Here is a 17143-nt window from a genome sequence, read left to right on the forward strand (position 1 = left end):
TCTATTATTTTCAGAAAATACTGCTGGATTTAAGCTGGGGACGCAAAATGCACCGCATTTAAAGAATGACCCAGTTATTATGAATCAAACTTCAAAGGTGTACTTTTTAGATAAGATTCGCAGTCTTAAATCTATAGCGACTGCCCCACTTTACGTATTTTAACCGTCTTTATATAACTTCCGACCACAGCTACATGAGTATCTGCGTAAACGTTGCCAACAAGTATAATGAGCAGTTATTTCGCAACGTGTGATGAACTCAGTTACCCAGGGTGCTTTGGTGTTGAAAAATTACGTGACTTGACGTTTTTTCCACCGACTGCTGATGACGGTGGCAGACAGCGCAGGTTAGTAGCTGAGTAGTGTTTCTGGTAGGAGGAGTACCTATCAGGATAATACAATTTCCTCCGGCAACCTACTACCAAAAGACGGAAGAACTGTACAGTAAACGGATGACGCCGTGGTATAACGTAAACCTTTGAGTTATAGGTGAATTGAGTCTGCGTGTGAAGCGTCTCTGACATTGTTTTGAAGGCCTGTTGCTAGCTAAGAGGAATCCTCGGGCTAGCCCGGTGGACACCGGGCCGAGAGAGCGCAGAGGACCAGGACGGGGACTCCGTGGACCGGTTTGGCTGCTCAAGTTTTACCTTTTTCGGGGGTTCTTCCTTGTTATGAAACGACAACTGAACACGTTATGTTCCTCCTCTGTGGATATCAACACAAGGCGCTTTTACTTTGACAGCTTGCTATCGTTAGCTGCCCGTTGTTTACAAGCTAGCTTAGCCGTGATCCTCTGGAGAAGTTTACTCTAAGCTGTACTGGTGGCAGTTACAATTTGCATACTTTACCCCGACCATCTGCGTCGCAGTGGACTGTGTGCTTGTTCAGCCTTTGTTTACGCTGACTGAAGGTCGCCAGGTAGGCACCAAGAGGAGGAGGTCTTATACCTGAGGTTATCACATCCTCAGGCTTATCAAACACAGCCTCAGGTTTGTTTCACAGCTCAACAGAAGACATTTAACTCACTGATCTGATTACTGTGTGTCCATTACTGCTATGCGGATGAAGACTCACAAAGATGAGGGGATTCTGATAACAACGGGACACACGGGTGTCACCTGTTCAGTGTGGGAACACTAATCCCACATCAACACCTCACATCTGCTGTGCTGCAACAGAAGACACTGATCTTTTGTTTTACTCTCTTGAGCTGATTTGCTCAAGAAGGATCCTCCCAAACAAACCAAGATGAATCGTTACCTGCCAGTGGCTAGACAGCACTTCCTGGCTGCCCTGGCCAGCACCAGTGTAGTGGTGAAATCTATCAGTGCTGTGGTGGTCGTCCTCTACCTGCTGTCATGGGCTGTCGACACTCCGTACGCTCTGGGGGTGACCCCAGGATACCTGTTTCCACCCAACTTCTGGGTGTGGACACTCGTCACCCATGGGGTGGTGGAACTGCACATCTGGGGTGTGGCAGCCAATGTTGGGACAGTAATGGCTTGTGGGCGGTTGCTGGAGCCACTGTGGGGTGCTCTGGAGCTCCTAATCTTCTTTGCAGTGGTCAATATCTCTGCAGGCTTCTTGGCGGGCATCTCTTACTTCCTCACCTATGTCGCCACCTTTGACCTGGACTATTTATTCGCCGTCCGCATCCACGGGGCAGCCGGGTTCCTGGGAGGTGTCCTTGTGGCGCTGAAGCAGACGATGGGGGACACCACAGTGCTCAGAGTGCCACAGGTGAGTATTTCACATGTGCTATTTTACTTTGTTCTGTTTTGATAAAGGAGTCTACACCTGAACAGCGAAGAGAGGAACAATGTTGTGTAACTGAGAATGTAGCCAAACAAGAATGTTGCTTGCTTTGGAAAGAAAACACTGGTCTGAAACACAAGTAATGAAGTGGTGTATGTCAGGTTTTTGCAATTAAACATTTATGTCTTCCAGCCCCTGTCACAAAAGGGAGAACAATGCACTTTCATCAGGTTAAATAAAGAAAGAAACAAAGATCAGGGACACAGATGTCTCTTACATCGAGGGTGTAAGCTACAGTAACTTGATGTATTCACTAAATACCACTTGTTTGTGATCCACGTCAGTTTTGAAGGCTTTGGGTTTGTACCATAAAAAAGCAAAGTAAGTGTAGCTTTCAGAAATAACAGGTAAGAGAAGACAATATCCAGATTTTATACTCCGTGTCAGGTTAAAAAGGCAGTTTTTGCTGCTGCCTGTCTTGGCCAAATCCCCCTTAAAGGGGACATATCATGCTGATCCCTGATTTAATACTTACATATAATATAATATATTTGAAAACAAGACATTTCACCCCCTGAATTTTCAAAAAATGAGATATTGTATTTTTTCTGATATCCTAGAACGAGATTTGATGCCTCTGAAAATAGGTCATTGCCAGAAGCCCGCGAGATTTCGACCGTCGTGACGACACGAGGATCCTTTCTTTTTATTGGAGTAATCTGATAAAGCAGCTCCTCCTCTGTGATGTCAGTTAGTCACACAACCGCCACCGAGAGATACACCCACCAAGAGCAGACTGACTGAGTGCTGGATGCAGGGACTCTGCTCTGCTGAGCAGCTCGGCTTTACATGGTGAATTAGCAGTTAAAACACTGTAGTTTTAGCAGACGTCGTAATACTTGTGAGACTGTGATATTTGCATGCTTGTTCTGACATGCACTGTGAACCTGGACCATAATAATGCTGCGGTAATAACATAGTGAGGAACTGATGGTAGAGGCGATCTTTAGACTACACTTTCAGCATGATGGATAAAACAGACAGAGAAAAGTGAAGGAGCAGGATGGAGCCCTGTTATAGAAACAGTTTACTGGTGAAGTCTGCCTATATTTCCACGTATAAACTATACATGTTACAGTACCGGTTTGTAGGGCTGTCACTTTTCCTCAAAATCAAAGTCGAACGGTTTTCAACCATAAACGAAAATAATCGAAGATAATCGAACACCCCCCCCCCCCCCCCCCCCCCCCCCCCCCCCCCCCCGCCGCCGCCGCTGACCGGCTGTGAATCACAGACACGAGACATTTCCTTTATATTCTCAGCCTTTTTTTATTGCCACAAACACTGCACAACGGCACTAACTGACTTATTTTCTCATATTATTTGCCAGAAACACAAGCCTGTCAACCTGCTCAGGATCAAGTGCTGCTCTTTTTTTGTTAACAATGTTGCCTGCTGACGAGAACACCCGTTCAGAGCGCACTGAGGTACCCGGCACACACAGATATTTACGAGCCAACTTTGAGAGCTGCGGGTATCGAGCACACCCTATTTCTCTCCACCAAAGCAGGGGGTTGCTGTCTGCAGAGAGTGGGTTCTCTCTCATGTAGGTTTGTATTTCTTGAATGGAACTCGCGTTACTTACAACAGAGTCACTCGTTTTGTACAAACTCCCAAACAGGGAGCCCATCGCTCCAAGAGCAGCTGCCCTCTCTTCAGGTTTACAGTCACTGTCTGTTTCATAGTCATTCATCTCACGTGACAAGCTGTCAATGACAACATTTTTCTTCTCTGGTGAAAGGTGGACTAAGCGAATGAACCGGGGGTCCAGGAGCGCTGCTTTATTGAGAAGCATCCACTCGCCGCTCTCCTCACAGTAGCGCGCTTTCAGATTAGCCAGCATCCGCTCTGTGAACATTATGAAAAAAAGAAATATTTTTGTCCTAAACTGTCATGTATACTGAAGTAAATACAAACCTCTGAATAAATAGTTTTTAACACTGAAATACGTATATTTTGATCATTTAAACGCAAAGCTGGCGCAGATTTAGACAGAAAAAAATTGTATGAATACCTCTCACATTCGTGATGACGGGTCTGTATGACGGGTCGGGGGTGCTCAGCTGTGACAGCATGACGTGCTGCAGAGGCAGGACAGCTGATGCTGTGGGGTAGGCATCCGTCGACAGGGCCTGAGTTGCCACTTTAAATGGCTTCAGAATGTCCTTAAGCTGATCCACCATAGACCATTCCAAAGTGCTGAGCTCCAAATGGGACAGCTTCTTTTCAAAAACAACGGCAGCCACTGCAGCCTGTTGCTCGGATGCGCGACAAATCATGTCGTAAGTGGTATTCCATCTGGTAACGCAGTCATTTATGAGTCTCTCTTTTTTTAATCCAAGAAGCTCCTGCTTTTCCTCCAGAAGGCAGGAGTCGGCCGGAGACCTCCCGAAATGAGCCGCAGTTTGTTTCAGTCTGGAGAGCGCTGTCTCAACTCCTTTAGCCTCCAGTCCCTTGCGCACTGCCAGGTTCAGGGTGTGAGCCAAACACGGTACATCAATAAGCCCCAAATTGTGCACGGCGTTCACATAGTTAAGAGCATTGTCTGTGGTAACAGACACGACTGCCTCCCGGGGTATGCCGAAGTCCTCCAGCGTGCTACTAATACTAGCGGCTACGTGTGCAGCTGTGTGGCTCCCTCTAAGCTCTTTAGTGCACAAAACATAGTTTTCAAGTTCCCATGTGTCAGAAATGAAGTGAGCCGTCACCGTCACATAAGCATGAGTAGCCATCGATGTCCACCCATCGGTAGTAAGGGAGAGCGTCTTGTCTTTTAATATAGTCTCAATGTTTGCCCGCGTAACATCGTACAGCTTTACGATGTGGCTCGAAATGGCGGTGCGGCTAGGAATGGTGTACCGTGGCTCCAGTTCCATCATCAAGTCCCGAAAGCCCTCTCCCGTAACCACACCAATGGGCCGCATATCCTTGCATATGAATCGTGCAATCTTGTCGGTAATAGCTTTTTTCCGCACCTCTGGTAAGGACCCTGCCGAAAAAAACGTTGTCACACGGGGCTGAACACTCGATGAAGCACCGCTGCACTTTGGCGCCTCCTCCTCGACTGCATGGCTTGGATGAAAAGCCGATAGATGAGACCGCAGACTTGTTGTTGAGGACGAGTAGGTAAACTGCTTTCCACATAACCGACACACAGCCCGGTCTTTGTTTTTAATTTTCCCATCAATGGCGTAGAACCCAAAATACTTCGACACATTGCTCCTCAGATGATTCGGTGTTATTATTGAACGTCGTCCACTGTGGCTTTCTGCGTCTTCCATTTTTATCAACTATACTTCACTCTTTGGTCACTGAGGTCAAGAGAGAAGTTCATACGCGATGGAACTGTCGAGCTTTGCGGACAGCGCCCTCTGCTGGATGAAAGGGTTCACTGCTCCAGGCGCCCTGATGAGCTGCTGAACCCAATATTTTACGTTCGAATATGTATTTACTAATCGGTTACGGATATTTATCCCCATGTTCGATTGATTATTCGAATATCGAACATAAAGTGACAGCCCTACCGGTTTGACTCACCACACTGAAGCATCCTGAGATGATCTGTGTCCAGGTGGATTTTCTTCCTCCTGAGCTGCAGAACTGTCCGGGTCTGACTCGGGGTTCAATACAAAAGGACGTATCCTACACTCTGCCATTTTATTAGTGCCTTACGGTGAAGTTTTGGCAAACAGCAAACTCGCTCGGTCTGCTCCATTTAATATGGCCGTTTTGTAAATACTGCCATGCTGCAAAAACCGCCCCCTGGCTCTACCCCCTCCGCCCCTCTGATAGAACTGACCAATCAGAGCACAAAGGGCTGTGATGTTGCGAGGTTACTGGAGGTCATTCTGGAAACGGAGCGTTTCAACGAGATCTTCAGAATGGCCTAAAATAAGGATATTGAGAACGCTATTGTGGGGCAATGAAGGAACTAAATGACTTGTACTGAGGGCAGAAATGCTTTACAGGCATCCTAGTCTGGCATAGTGAAAAGGAGAAACAAGCATGAAATGTCCACTTTAAGGAGGAGGGTTTTAATCTGAGTGGGACCAACCTGGTTTAATAAAAGTTAAATGAATCGAAATGAAAAAGATAAGATACTCAGTTTCTTTTTGATTTTTGAAATTTCTTTTGTTTTTTTATTGATGTTTAAATAAGAAAAAAAAAGTCACATTCAGCCTTTTTGAGAGTTATGTAACCTATTGAGACGATAGCATTTTCCATTGTATACCTTTAAGGCATGATTCCACAGATGCACAGTCATCCCTTTAAACTGGATGTAAGGTGTAGGTCTGGGCTACTCAATTAAAATTTCAGTCTGACCAGATTTTCAGACTAAGGACATGAGCTGGGCTGCACATTTTTAGCAGCAAAGTTAAGCTGCCGTGACCCTCTCCTGAACTGTGCAAGTTTGCTTTATTGTAGTACAGCTCAGGTTGTAAGACGTAGTCAAACTCTGAATTTTAGCCGCCCCTTCATGAGATCCCTCCCAGTTTCTTCAAAAATGTGACGTGTTATTCAGTGTGGTGTCTTTGAACATTATGATCTTTCAGCACTGCAACGCACTCGTTGATTTTTTGTTTTAGGGTGTGAGGGTTATTTTCACCTGTGTGGGACTGTTAACGTTAACTTTTCAAATGCACCTGCTCAATAACACAATGCATTGGGTCAGTTGCTCGGTTACAATAGGTGTTGCAGTCAATATTTGTAATAATGTTGGAATTTTTGTAAGAACTTGTCAGTGCTAGTTAAAGATTTTTTCTCATCGGATCCCAAATCCCAATCACTTGGCAGCTGCTGCTGCATGTGGCCCGCGGGCCCCTAATTGAACAGTGCTGGTGTAGGTTAGGCCTGTCACGATAATAAATTTTGCTAGACGATAATTTTCCAAAATATTATTGCCGATAAATGATATTATTGTCAATATTATTTTGATTATTTTTTCATATTTTCATTGATGTAATTATGATAAATGGGATAATAAAATGAGTATACCATATCAAATGCAAGAAACTTAAATTTCTTAAAAGTATTTAACTGTAATTAAAAGGTCAGGATCTTTTAAATAAAATAAATTAAACAAAAAATGTAATACATTTAACAAACAAGAAAGAGAAAAAAAATACAATTAAAATGAAATAGACTCTCTTTTAGAAAAAAATACATGTCAATGAAAATAATTAATACTAATCAAAATCAATAAAACATAGACCCTGTCTCTAAAGAAAAAACGAAACTCCAAAAAAAAAAAAACAACAATAAAAACTATAGCCTAAATAAAAGGGAGTTTATACAGTTCCTGAATTGTTTGTAACATGTACTTTTTCCCAGTCAATCCGTACTGTCTGTCAAACATTTTGAACATTTCTGGCTTTCAACCGTATTGAAGGGCTGCATTCCTTTGGTAATTTAGCTGTCTTTGAGCGCCCACCATTTGGCGCTTTGATTTCTATTTACTTTGCAGACCAAAAGCCTCAGTAAGAGCGGATTGTCAAAGAACAAGGCTCCGCTGCTCCTCCCTCTTCTTCTTCGTTGCCACTATTTTCAAACAAATGTGACATATCAGTTCGTTGGTGTTCATGAGCTTAGACTTTGTTCATTCTGATAAAAAACAAAATATTCCCACACTGGAACTGTGGCAGGCGGCTCAAGAACTGTATCTTTGGTGCCATCACTCATATTAGTGTGTGTTTCCTCCTTACCCCTCAGGATGCTCGCTTCAGCTCTCTCCGTGTTTACGCGCGAGCAGCCCCGTCTTCACCCCAAAGATTGCATTTTTGACAGATACTCACTCCGCTATAAATCTGCTAAATCTGCTATAGAACCTATGCATCCTGATGTTAGGAAAGATAGACGTAGTGAGCCATCTTCTCATTCAGCCTCTTTGGTGGAAAGAGAGGAGGAGGACAAACATGCATGCATGTGTCAGTTTATCGAGGCTGGCAAACTTACTGAGGACGTTTTTATTTATCGTTGGGTTAATTGATTTATTCATTATCCTGACAGGCCTAGTTATTCCTGTAAAAGTAGACATTTTATTTTTTGGAAAATCCTGTAGACGCTACCTTTAATGGTGTGGCCACACCAAACGCGAATTTGCGGCGCGATTACATACAAAGTCAATGCAAAGACGCGTTTAGCCGCCGATTCGCCTCGGGCGGCGCGATTCGCGCGTTTGGCGCGGCGAGTTTGGAGCGTTCACGCGTTTGGGCGGTAGACGCGAATTCGCTCGAGTTCAAAATATTCCCCCACAACGTCATTGTTATGACAACGTTGGGGGGCAACTGCCGCCTGCTCCGGCTCCAACTCCGCCGGAGGATGGAGGAGAAAACAATCTGTGTGGTGTGTCATCATCCAGAGTTATACGATACGACGTGTGTACTCTACAGAGACTGGAAAAACAGGAGCAGGCTTGGTTGAAAGTCTCTGAGGAGTCAGGTTTTGAATGTAAGTTCTGAAAACATTCGTTCCCAGCTGGATTTGCCTGCACGGTCCATCACTGAGTCCGACTGTGTTTTCCTCAGCGGAGTTTTGAGCCTGATAAAGAGGAGGAAAGTGCGGGGCAGGGGCAGAGCGAGGGAAAAGATGGAAGTTCTCTGTGCTCCTCTCTTTCCTCCACCCCTTCATTATCCCCAGGGAGACCTCCGGGAACATGGGTCGGGGGTTCGGGTGGTCGGGGGTACGGGGGGTCGGAGGTTCGGGGGATCGGGGATGAGATCGCAGGGAACAGCCAAGCAGGGCTGGTGGATTACCAGGGAGGGGCAGCAGGCATTGATTGTGATCTCCAAAGCTTTCACACACTCTCCTGTCATGCTTTGGAAACCACAGCTCATTGTTTTTCAGCTGCTCTTTTGGACTTTCGGTCTTTAAATGAACGAGCTCTCTACTCCGCATGCGCAGTACCGCGCATTCGCGTGTTCGCGCCTCAGCTTGTCAAAAAAGTCCAGCGGCGAGACTCGGGCGTTCACGCGGCGCGTGACAGGCCATTCGCGCGAGTAAATTCGCGTGTTCGCGTTTGGTGTGGCCGCGGCATAAGGCTTGATTCCACATATGCACATTCATCCCTTCAAGACTGGATGGGACATGTTGGTCATTGCAGATGGTGTCATCATTTTCAAAGCGTGTGACTGATGAAATGATCTTTGATTTGCTGAGATACACATGGGGTAAAGCAAGAGTATTCTAATAAAGCACAAGTTCTAAACTATGAGGTGGTTTTTGAACTTGTGTTTGTATCTGCTCCAGATGCTGAGATATAAAGGTTTCAGTAAAATTGTAATTTCTTTTTTTTTTCAGGATTTTTTTCCAGAAAACCTTAAGAGACTGTAAAAGATTGAGACAAAGTATGGTCAGGTTTTTAGGGCCTCTTAGGTCTAAATGTGTTTAAATGTCCTACTTTTGTATCACAACTCTAGATGTGGTCTACACGCCAGGATTGAGCTGTTATTGTTTGCTTTAGCCGCGTCCTGTGGTTGAGCTATGAGTCTGTCTTTCAAACTTTGACAACATCGTGACATGCTGTGATAAAATATATTGCCCCTCTACTGAGAAGAGTATGGAGACTGTCCAGATAAAGGTTTAGTTTTTGTGAAAGCTCACATTCCGACTCGACTTTGTGAAGGCGAGTTAGGAGTCTGTGTGTCCTTGGTCTAATCTTCCTCATCTCAGCTGAGCAGGTTATGTACTTCATCATTATGCTGTTGCATTTTTACCCTGATTCCTGCCTGCTACCCTGGCATGTGAACAGCTATTGTTTGGTGTTCCAATTCCTGAATCAAGCCAGGTTGAGGGAGTTGTGAAAATTGACTGTTATTGTGGTAAACTCCTTCTCCTGATGGTTTGTCTTCCTCTGTTTATTTCCTAAAACTCTCCTAGGTGAGACTGAAAGCAGCACCAGCTCTGGTCCTCCTCCTCCTGGCCATACTGCGCCTGTCTGGACTTCTGGACAGCACCGCCCCCCTGGCTTCATACAGCTACGGCGCTCTGTCCGGCTGGGTCCACCTGCGTTTTTACCAGAGGCACAGCCGGGGCCGTGGTGACATGTCAGACCACTTTGCCTTTGCTAGTTTCTTCCCTGAGGCACTGCAACCGGCGGTGGGGCTGCTGGCTGGGCTGGTTCATGCAGCCCTGGTGAAAATAAAGGTTTGCAGGAAAATGGTGAAGAGGTATGACGTGGGGGCGCCCTCCTCCATCACGATTAGCCTGCCAGGGACCGACCCACAAGACGCAGAGAGGAGAAGGTGAGTCAGAGCAAATAAGGAAGAGGAGTTAGACACCATGAATACATGACTTCAACACACACACCCTGACAGTCAAGTGACAACTGTTCTCCAGGTGAATATTGTGTTATTTACTCAGGGAAAGTTGAAGCCCAAGTCTTTTTCCTGTCATACTCAACAAACAGTGCAAATATGCTCACGTCTTAGCTCTACAACACACATCCAGTGACATCATATGAAGTGTTGGCGAGTGTGTGAGTCTTTAACTGCTCCATTGTCCCGCTGACTGGGTCAGACTATCATATAGAGAAAGTAACAAAGAGATGGTGACACCAACACAGCTGCATACAAACACATACGGACTGGGATCCTTTATTTGCACTGGGTACAGTGTAACCTCTTGTCACCTATGGTTAAAGAAGGGGTATTGCACTTCTTTGTAGGCTCTATACTGCCCTCCTGGTGCCCCTGTTAGAACTTTTCATGATTATAGCCTAGGGCTGGGTATCACCACTGATTTTCTGAAATGATTTGATTATGATCCACGAGGTCCTGATTTGATTCGATTGGATTCAATTCAATTCAATTCAATTCAATTCAGTTCAATTTATTTTGTAATAATGAAGTTTCAATTCTTATTAAATACTTGGCTCTTTGGTACAAAGTGCAATCCAGCTTTGTTTCAGAGAAGACTGTGTGCTGACAGGAGAAATGCAGCCACTGTTGCACAGGAAGTGACGATTCTTTGGACCAATCAACAGGCTGCTGTGTTGTAGCTCCATCTTCTGAGAGCACTTCAGTTTGGTCTGGCTCCCCTACCGAAGGGTGCCAAAAAATGTGATAACTCGTCTCTGTTATTTGGGGGTCTGACTCGGGATTAGTCAGTGGAATGGCGTAAATCTTTACCAAGAGAGTGTCTCTGTTAGTTTGGAGCTACGGTGCATACACTGAACCATTTAGCACAGCATTTTACAACCTTTATCTCACTTTTAACATTTTTCACTGTTGGAAATGTGGCTTAGAAAAAGGTGAAAAAAAAATTACACCCAGGTGCCTAGCCTCTTTTAATAATGATTATAATGATGATAATAAAAATAACAAGAAGTATATTTGTAAAGCACTTTTATAAAACAGAAAGTTACAAAGTACTTTGACAGTCAGGACATAAAAACAAGGAACACAAGCACACAGAAAAAGGAACAAAAGGCTTAGTTCAGTCGAGACAGTCTTAGAAATAGTGTACTTTCATATGACATATGAACCCAGTCAATACAAGAACCATGCAATATGAAAAATGAGAGCATGAGGACCAAAATAAAAGCTAAAAACATCAATCAGCGAGAAAAAGAAAGGGCAATAAGAAGGGATTTAGAGCAGAGAACAGGACAGCAAAAAGGTAACATAAAGAGAGAAAAAAAGAATAATAAAAGAAGTTATAAAATAATGAGCAAGAAATAAAACAATAAAAAACTAAAGTAAGGTAGAAATAAAAGAGATAAAGGATGAAAGACAAGATAAAGCACAAAAGAGGATACCTCGTTTCAGAGTCAAATGGACCCCATGAACACTACTTCAAATCTCACAAAAACTTCATGAAACTGAACGAAAAAGGACCTGCAAAAAATGTCAGTGTATGGGAATGGCTATACACACCGTGACTGGCTCATCACGTTTGAAGGTCCCATATCCTGCTCCTTTTCTGCAGTTTAACATGGATCATTGATGTCTTCATGAAATGGTAGTAACATGTTTTGGTCCAAAAAGCCAATAAATCAAGCACAGCAGCATTGTTTCCAGGCTCTCATAGCCCCTCTGTTCAGAACGCTCTGATTTAGTGGGCGTGGCATTCATATGTAAATGAGCCATCGCTGATACCGCCCCGCTCTTCAGCGTCACTGAGAGCGGCGCCACAAGCTCAGAGTGCACAATGTTTAGAAAACAGAGAAGCTTGTTTACCATAACATTACAGGCTAAAACAACAGGCTAACCGCACCTAAAGTTAGCATCCTGAAGCTAACACAGACAGGAGGACACTGAGGAAAAGCTCTTACATCTGCTCCACAGCACACAGCATTTAAAATACTCACATTTCCAGGGTCCCAGGTTTGTTGGAGGATGGTTGGTAATGCGCCTGGATTCAGGAAATGGTTGACCATTTTAACATCTGGCCAGGGACTACAGATGAAAATTAGCCTTTTGGCTAACTCTGGCATATTTACTGTAAATGTCTATTAATATGCATTGTCCCTGTAAATCAAATAAATTAAATTAAATTAAAATTAAATTAAGGACAAGTCAGTTCGCTAGCCCTCTGTTGTACTGTCCAAAGTTGGAAAAGCAGTCAGCCGTGATGTGACTAGCACACACATGCACAGTTTTACTGAGTGTAGCTGGCACATTTCCCTGATAAATGAACTCTAGCCACTTAGTCTTGTCTTCGTCTGAGATGGGAAGCTTGTGCATGGAACTATGTGGTTGTTTACAGCCAAAAACAGTCAAACTCCTCTCCCCGCTGTTGGAGAGATTTCTCTCGGGGGTATTTGCTCCAGTGGACCAATCAGGTCAGACTTGCTCCTGATTGGTTAAAAAAGGGAATTGCTGATGTCGGCAAACCCCAGAAATTCCAAACAGCTTGTTTTAGGTCAGGATTTTACATTCACAAGCTGTACTAAGTACAGGTTTTGTCATTAAATATCACATTTTGTGGGCTGGGAGGAAAGCCAAAGACCCACAAATTTGACTTAAAGACTTAATAAAGTGATTTTTGCATAATATGGGACCTTGAAGCACGGGACTCAGCCATAGGTCAAATTAACAGCTCAAGACTTCAATACTTAATAGCTGCAAGAAAAGCTGTCTTTGTACTGGGTTTGCTTACAAGAGCATAGCAAAGTGAATCTTCGGTCCTTATGTGAAATGTGGTGTTCTCCTATCTGTTCTACTTTACTGCTCACCTCTCTGACCTTCTTTCAGACATCTATTGAGGAACTTTTTCTCTTCCCCAACAGACAACTTGCCCTCAAGGCTCTGAACGAGCGTCTCAAGCGCGTGGAAGACCAGTCCGCCTGGCCCAGCATGGACGACGAAGAAGACGAGGACGAGGACGAGGTCAGAACCGACACACAGCCGCTCCTTCCCGGTGGGCGTGACCCCTCCACCTCCACACCAAGACCAGCAGGCGGACCAGCCGGTGCCTCCCTCTCCTCCACCTCCTCCTCCTTAATGTCACAGAGCGGAGGAGGAGGAGGAACCTCGACAGGCGGACTGCCGCACCCAGAGTCCAGTATCATCAGCTTTGAGGATGCACCTTCCACATCTTAACAAACAGAGCCCACCTGTACATAAAGCCACTCTGCTCTGTTTCACAGGCAGGTCCACTGATGTACTCAGTTCCCTGTCTGGTATACAGATATGTCCAGTGACAGTGATTAGGCACACTAATTCAAACACAGCATCTTTCAGCAGTCCGTACAAAGTCACTGTCGATGTTATTGAGAGTCCAGGGGGCGTTAGGCTTACTGTACAGTTCTTTCAGTTCTGACCTGTTGGCTGTAAATGCTCAGTGCTCCTGAGCAGCTGGACACTTCATTCTTCTCTCCCTCCCTGTATCAGACCAAAAGTCTCCAAAAATTCTGTCTTGTCCAGATTGAATCCCAAACTGCAGGGCTCTGTCCGCTGCTTTGCGTGTCTCTTTCTCTTGCTTTCTAAATAAATAACGAAATGGGTGTAAAATATTCCTTTTGTAAGTCTTTATGGAGCAGCCTTAATTGTTCTCTGATTGCCTAGAGAAAGCCGTCGGTGACAGAAACTCGACTGTTTTTGATACTTGATGGAAAGCCAGCTCTCCACGCGCTGTTTGGAGTAGTGCTGAGAATTTCCATCAGCTTTTGATGCACTGGTTTTACATGTGTGTAACCGAGTGTAGGGAGTATGAAAAGCAGGTGCTCGGCACCGAGAGCTTGACCAGAGGAGAGAAGCTGCTGCAGGTCTGTCCTGCTACCAAACTCTGATCCACAGCCTGTTCAGATCTGAAGAGGTTCTGGTGGAACACATGGAGCAACAGGCAGAACAAGACTATGTTCCAGTTTTTTAACACCCCAAATGTAGGTTCATTGAAAAACTTTTTGTTCTGGGTTGATTCAAAACACGTGTACAATCTGAAAAAATGAAACAGTTTCTGAGCACTAACAAGACATGTTCATGGTGTTGCGCTCACAGAACTGAGGATGGGATTATGATTCTTTTTGCTTTCTGACTTATGGGTTTGTTTATTTTATAAATTATCCACTCCTGAAGCATCATCCTGTTTCCTTTCCCACCCTCATTGTTAAGAATCTGAAATGATAAAAGAGTCGCAGTAGATCCAGTTATCTGGGTCTCTTTGGTGCAGACGGTTGTCCCTGCTTCAAAAAGTTGTATTTGTCACACATTTTGAGATTGGTATTTTACAGCTTCTGTGTTTTAATATTCTGCATTTGACTCGACTTAAATCACAGCATCTCTGACTTGGACTCATCCAGATATTTAAACCCTTCCCACTTGTAAAATCTGCGAACTGCTGCTCATGGAGGAGCCTGTGATGAAATATTTCTCTGAGAGGATGACAGGCAGCTAAATTACTTTGTCTAAAATTGCCTCATAAATTCAAGCCAAACCAAAAGGTCATTGATTTTGTTGACAGTCCTAGCTGTTGACGTCTCACATTATTATGCTAGTGATGGGCCCAGTGATATCTCCATTCCTCGTCTGTCTTTGTCCATTAACGTCAGTTACTGCAAACAAATTATTTCCAGGGATGAATCTCGATGGTGACAGTCTGATAAATGGTTTCTAAGCCCATGAACTTTTGATCGTGAGGCTGAAAATGTTTGGGAATCAGACAGAAATTTCTGTCTTCATTAAGAGATGAATGTACGTTTAATTTGTGGTCCATCAGACGTCTCTTGAATCTAGTTTTGCTCGTTGACTCAGCGGGATTCTTTTGGAGACATCAGGAATGGAAGAATTTGAATCGGAGGAAATGTTTTGATTTGCTACAGAATGTGTGATTACATGTCTGATTCAATATGAAGAGGTCATTTCATTCATAATTTTCCATCAGTTTGTACATTGTGCAGAAATAACCTTGGGTTTCCCGTGCTGATGGTGGAAGACGCCACAGATTGAGTAAGCTTTACGAAACAGACACAGTAACTTATCTGCCACCTGTTTTCATCTCTGTAATCCAGCCCCTGACGTGGACTGACTGAGAGGTCATATTTATTTGTGTGGTGATTTTGAGATGGTGGAGTTCATCTAATGGAAAGAGTGACAAAGTGCAGAGTTATGCGAGTCCATTTCCTGATCAGCGTGAGCCTCTCTGTGGAAACTTTCAGCCCACCATGGACTCAGATTCAGTGGAACTGAAACTTAACTGATGCATTTTACATCACAGATTCAACAAATAACTCACCAATTTGTTTTTTTTTCTTTTTATTTCTTTTTATTTTGGACCAATTCTGAAACAGCAGTGTTTGCCTAAATGGTTCAAACTGTGGAATAATCAAAACATGTAGAAGGGGAGTGATGTTCAGCTGTAGTTTCACCACTTGGTGATTTGTTTTAAAGATGGTTGCTTTTGGCAGGATGGAGTCATGTTGTGCAGAAAAAGTAAAAAGCCATATGAGGGGTGAGGAAATTCTCTTTTTTTTCTGTTTTTTACATTTTTCATTGTTCTGTGAAGTGGTGAATCTGTGGGGACATTTTTAAGTTGCTGTAACAGTGATGGTAATGACATTAACCAAGGAATAGACCAACGTCTGTCAGACTAAAGCTGTGGAAAATATCTGAAATCTCAAACTGCATTCAGATCACAAATGAAGGAAAACTGTCTACACACACACACACACACACACACTTCTACCCCCTTCGTTCACGTATCATTTGACTTGCCAGTTACTCTAGAAATAGCATGATCGCTTCCTTTAACGTAGCTTCCAGCAAAAAAAAAAAAAAAAAAGAAGCTTGCATAACACAATAAAAGTCAGCAGTGCAGTTCAAACAGGCCCTAACATGAACGCCTGAAGATAACAACAGTTGTGTAATCTTTTGCAGTTGTGTAATTTCATCAGTGAAAAGGTGTAGGAATACCGTAGCTGGCAGTCCCATGTTGCAGATAGCCCGCCAAACTTCCACTCTCCATCGCTGTTCACTGGTTTCCTGTTCCCTGTGTTCCCTGATAGTCAGCATCCTCAAAGAGAAGGAGGGATTAATCACATACTGTCTGTGTGGATGATGCTAGCTTACAGTCGGAGCTGAACAAGTAAAGCTTGAGTTGGACGGTAATGAGTGATGTCGCTGACACCTCTGAGTTTGCCATCAGCCAAACCTTTGTTGTCAGTGAACAAACACTAAAACGCTTTCATGAAAATGAGACTACAAACTGGTTTCAGAAGTTTTCTGCAGCAAATTAACTTCAATTAAACGAGCAGGGTGGAACAGCGCCTGAACAATGAGGCTACATTAGCCTCAGAGACTCTCAGATAAAAGCTGTTACTTCTACCCGGAGCTGAGTTTTGGGTTACTGATGAAACAGCTCTGGTTCATTATCCTGCAGGCAAAGGAGGTCCTTTAGAAATGTTCTGTTTGTTTATTCTTTAGTCTTTTCATTTTCCATATCTGTCCCTACTTTTGCACCAACAGATCCCATTCTTAACAAAAGATAGTCTCTATCTCTCTGTACTATGGCCGTTGCACAGACTTTTCTGTTAGTTTTCAGATATATTTCTTTATCTCTATATGAAATAAAAGAAGATTGTATGAAAGTGAATGTAGAGTTCCTCTTTTTGTGTTGATGATGTGGTATTTTCTGGCCTTGCTGTAGACAACGAATCATGTGTATCTAAATTTACTTTAAGTATGAGCCTGCAAGTGCTGGGTAAGCCTTGTGGTCTGACTTGTGTAAACCCACAACAAGCAAACACCTCTCAGATATCTATTAGTGGCTGTTTGAGTGCTCTGACACACTATGAGCAATCATAAAAATAAAAAACGGACTCTTATTTATGAAAGATGCACTTTATGAACTTAGTCGTTGGCACATAGGGGAAAACGGGGTAAGTTGAGCCTTT

At 43.8% G+C, this 17143-nt stretch overlaps 1 protein-coding gene across 1 annotated transcript; it reads left to right on the forward strand.

Moving 5' to 3' along the window:
* The first annotated feature begins 322 nt into the window (after positions 1-322).
* On the forward strand, positions 323-16789 carry tmem115 (transmembrane protein 115). The gene is made up of 3 exons (XM_074681916.1): positions 323-1740; positions 9691-10055; positions 13043-16789. The coding sequence occupies exons 1-3, from the start codon at positions 1249-1251 to the stop codon at positions 13353-13355; spliced, it is 1170 nt and encodes a 389-aa protein (XP_074538017.1). The 5' UTR covers positions 323-1248; the 3' UTR covers positions 13356-16789.
* Positions 16790-17143: the final 354 nt, after the last annotated feature.

Source organism: Halichoeres trimaculatus, unplaced genomic scaffold, assembly GCF_033239565.1.
Source record: "Halichoeres trimaculatus isolate MK-OKI-2021-1 unplaced genomic scaffold, fHalTri1.1 fHalTri1_scaffold_11, whole genome shotgun sequence".
NCBI lineage: Eukaryota > Metazoa > Chordata > Actinopteri > Labriformes > Labridae > Halichoeres > Halichoeres trimaculatus.

Excerpts from the sequence above, each read along its gene's own strand:
- tmem115 (XM_074681916.1), top strand. The coding sequence starts at position 1,249 with ATGAATCGTTACCTGCCAGTGGCTAGACAGCACTTCCTGGCTGCCCTG. Across the intron at positions 1,741-9,690 it reads CAGTGCTCAGAGTGCCACAG|GTGAGACTGAAAGCAGCACC; the intron begins GTGAGTATTTCA and ends AAACTCTCCTAG. Across the intron at positions 10,056-13,042 it reads CAAGACGCAGAGAGGAGAAG|ACAACTTGCCCTCAAGGCTC; the intron begins GTGAGTCAGAGC and ends CTTCCCCAACAG.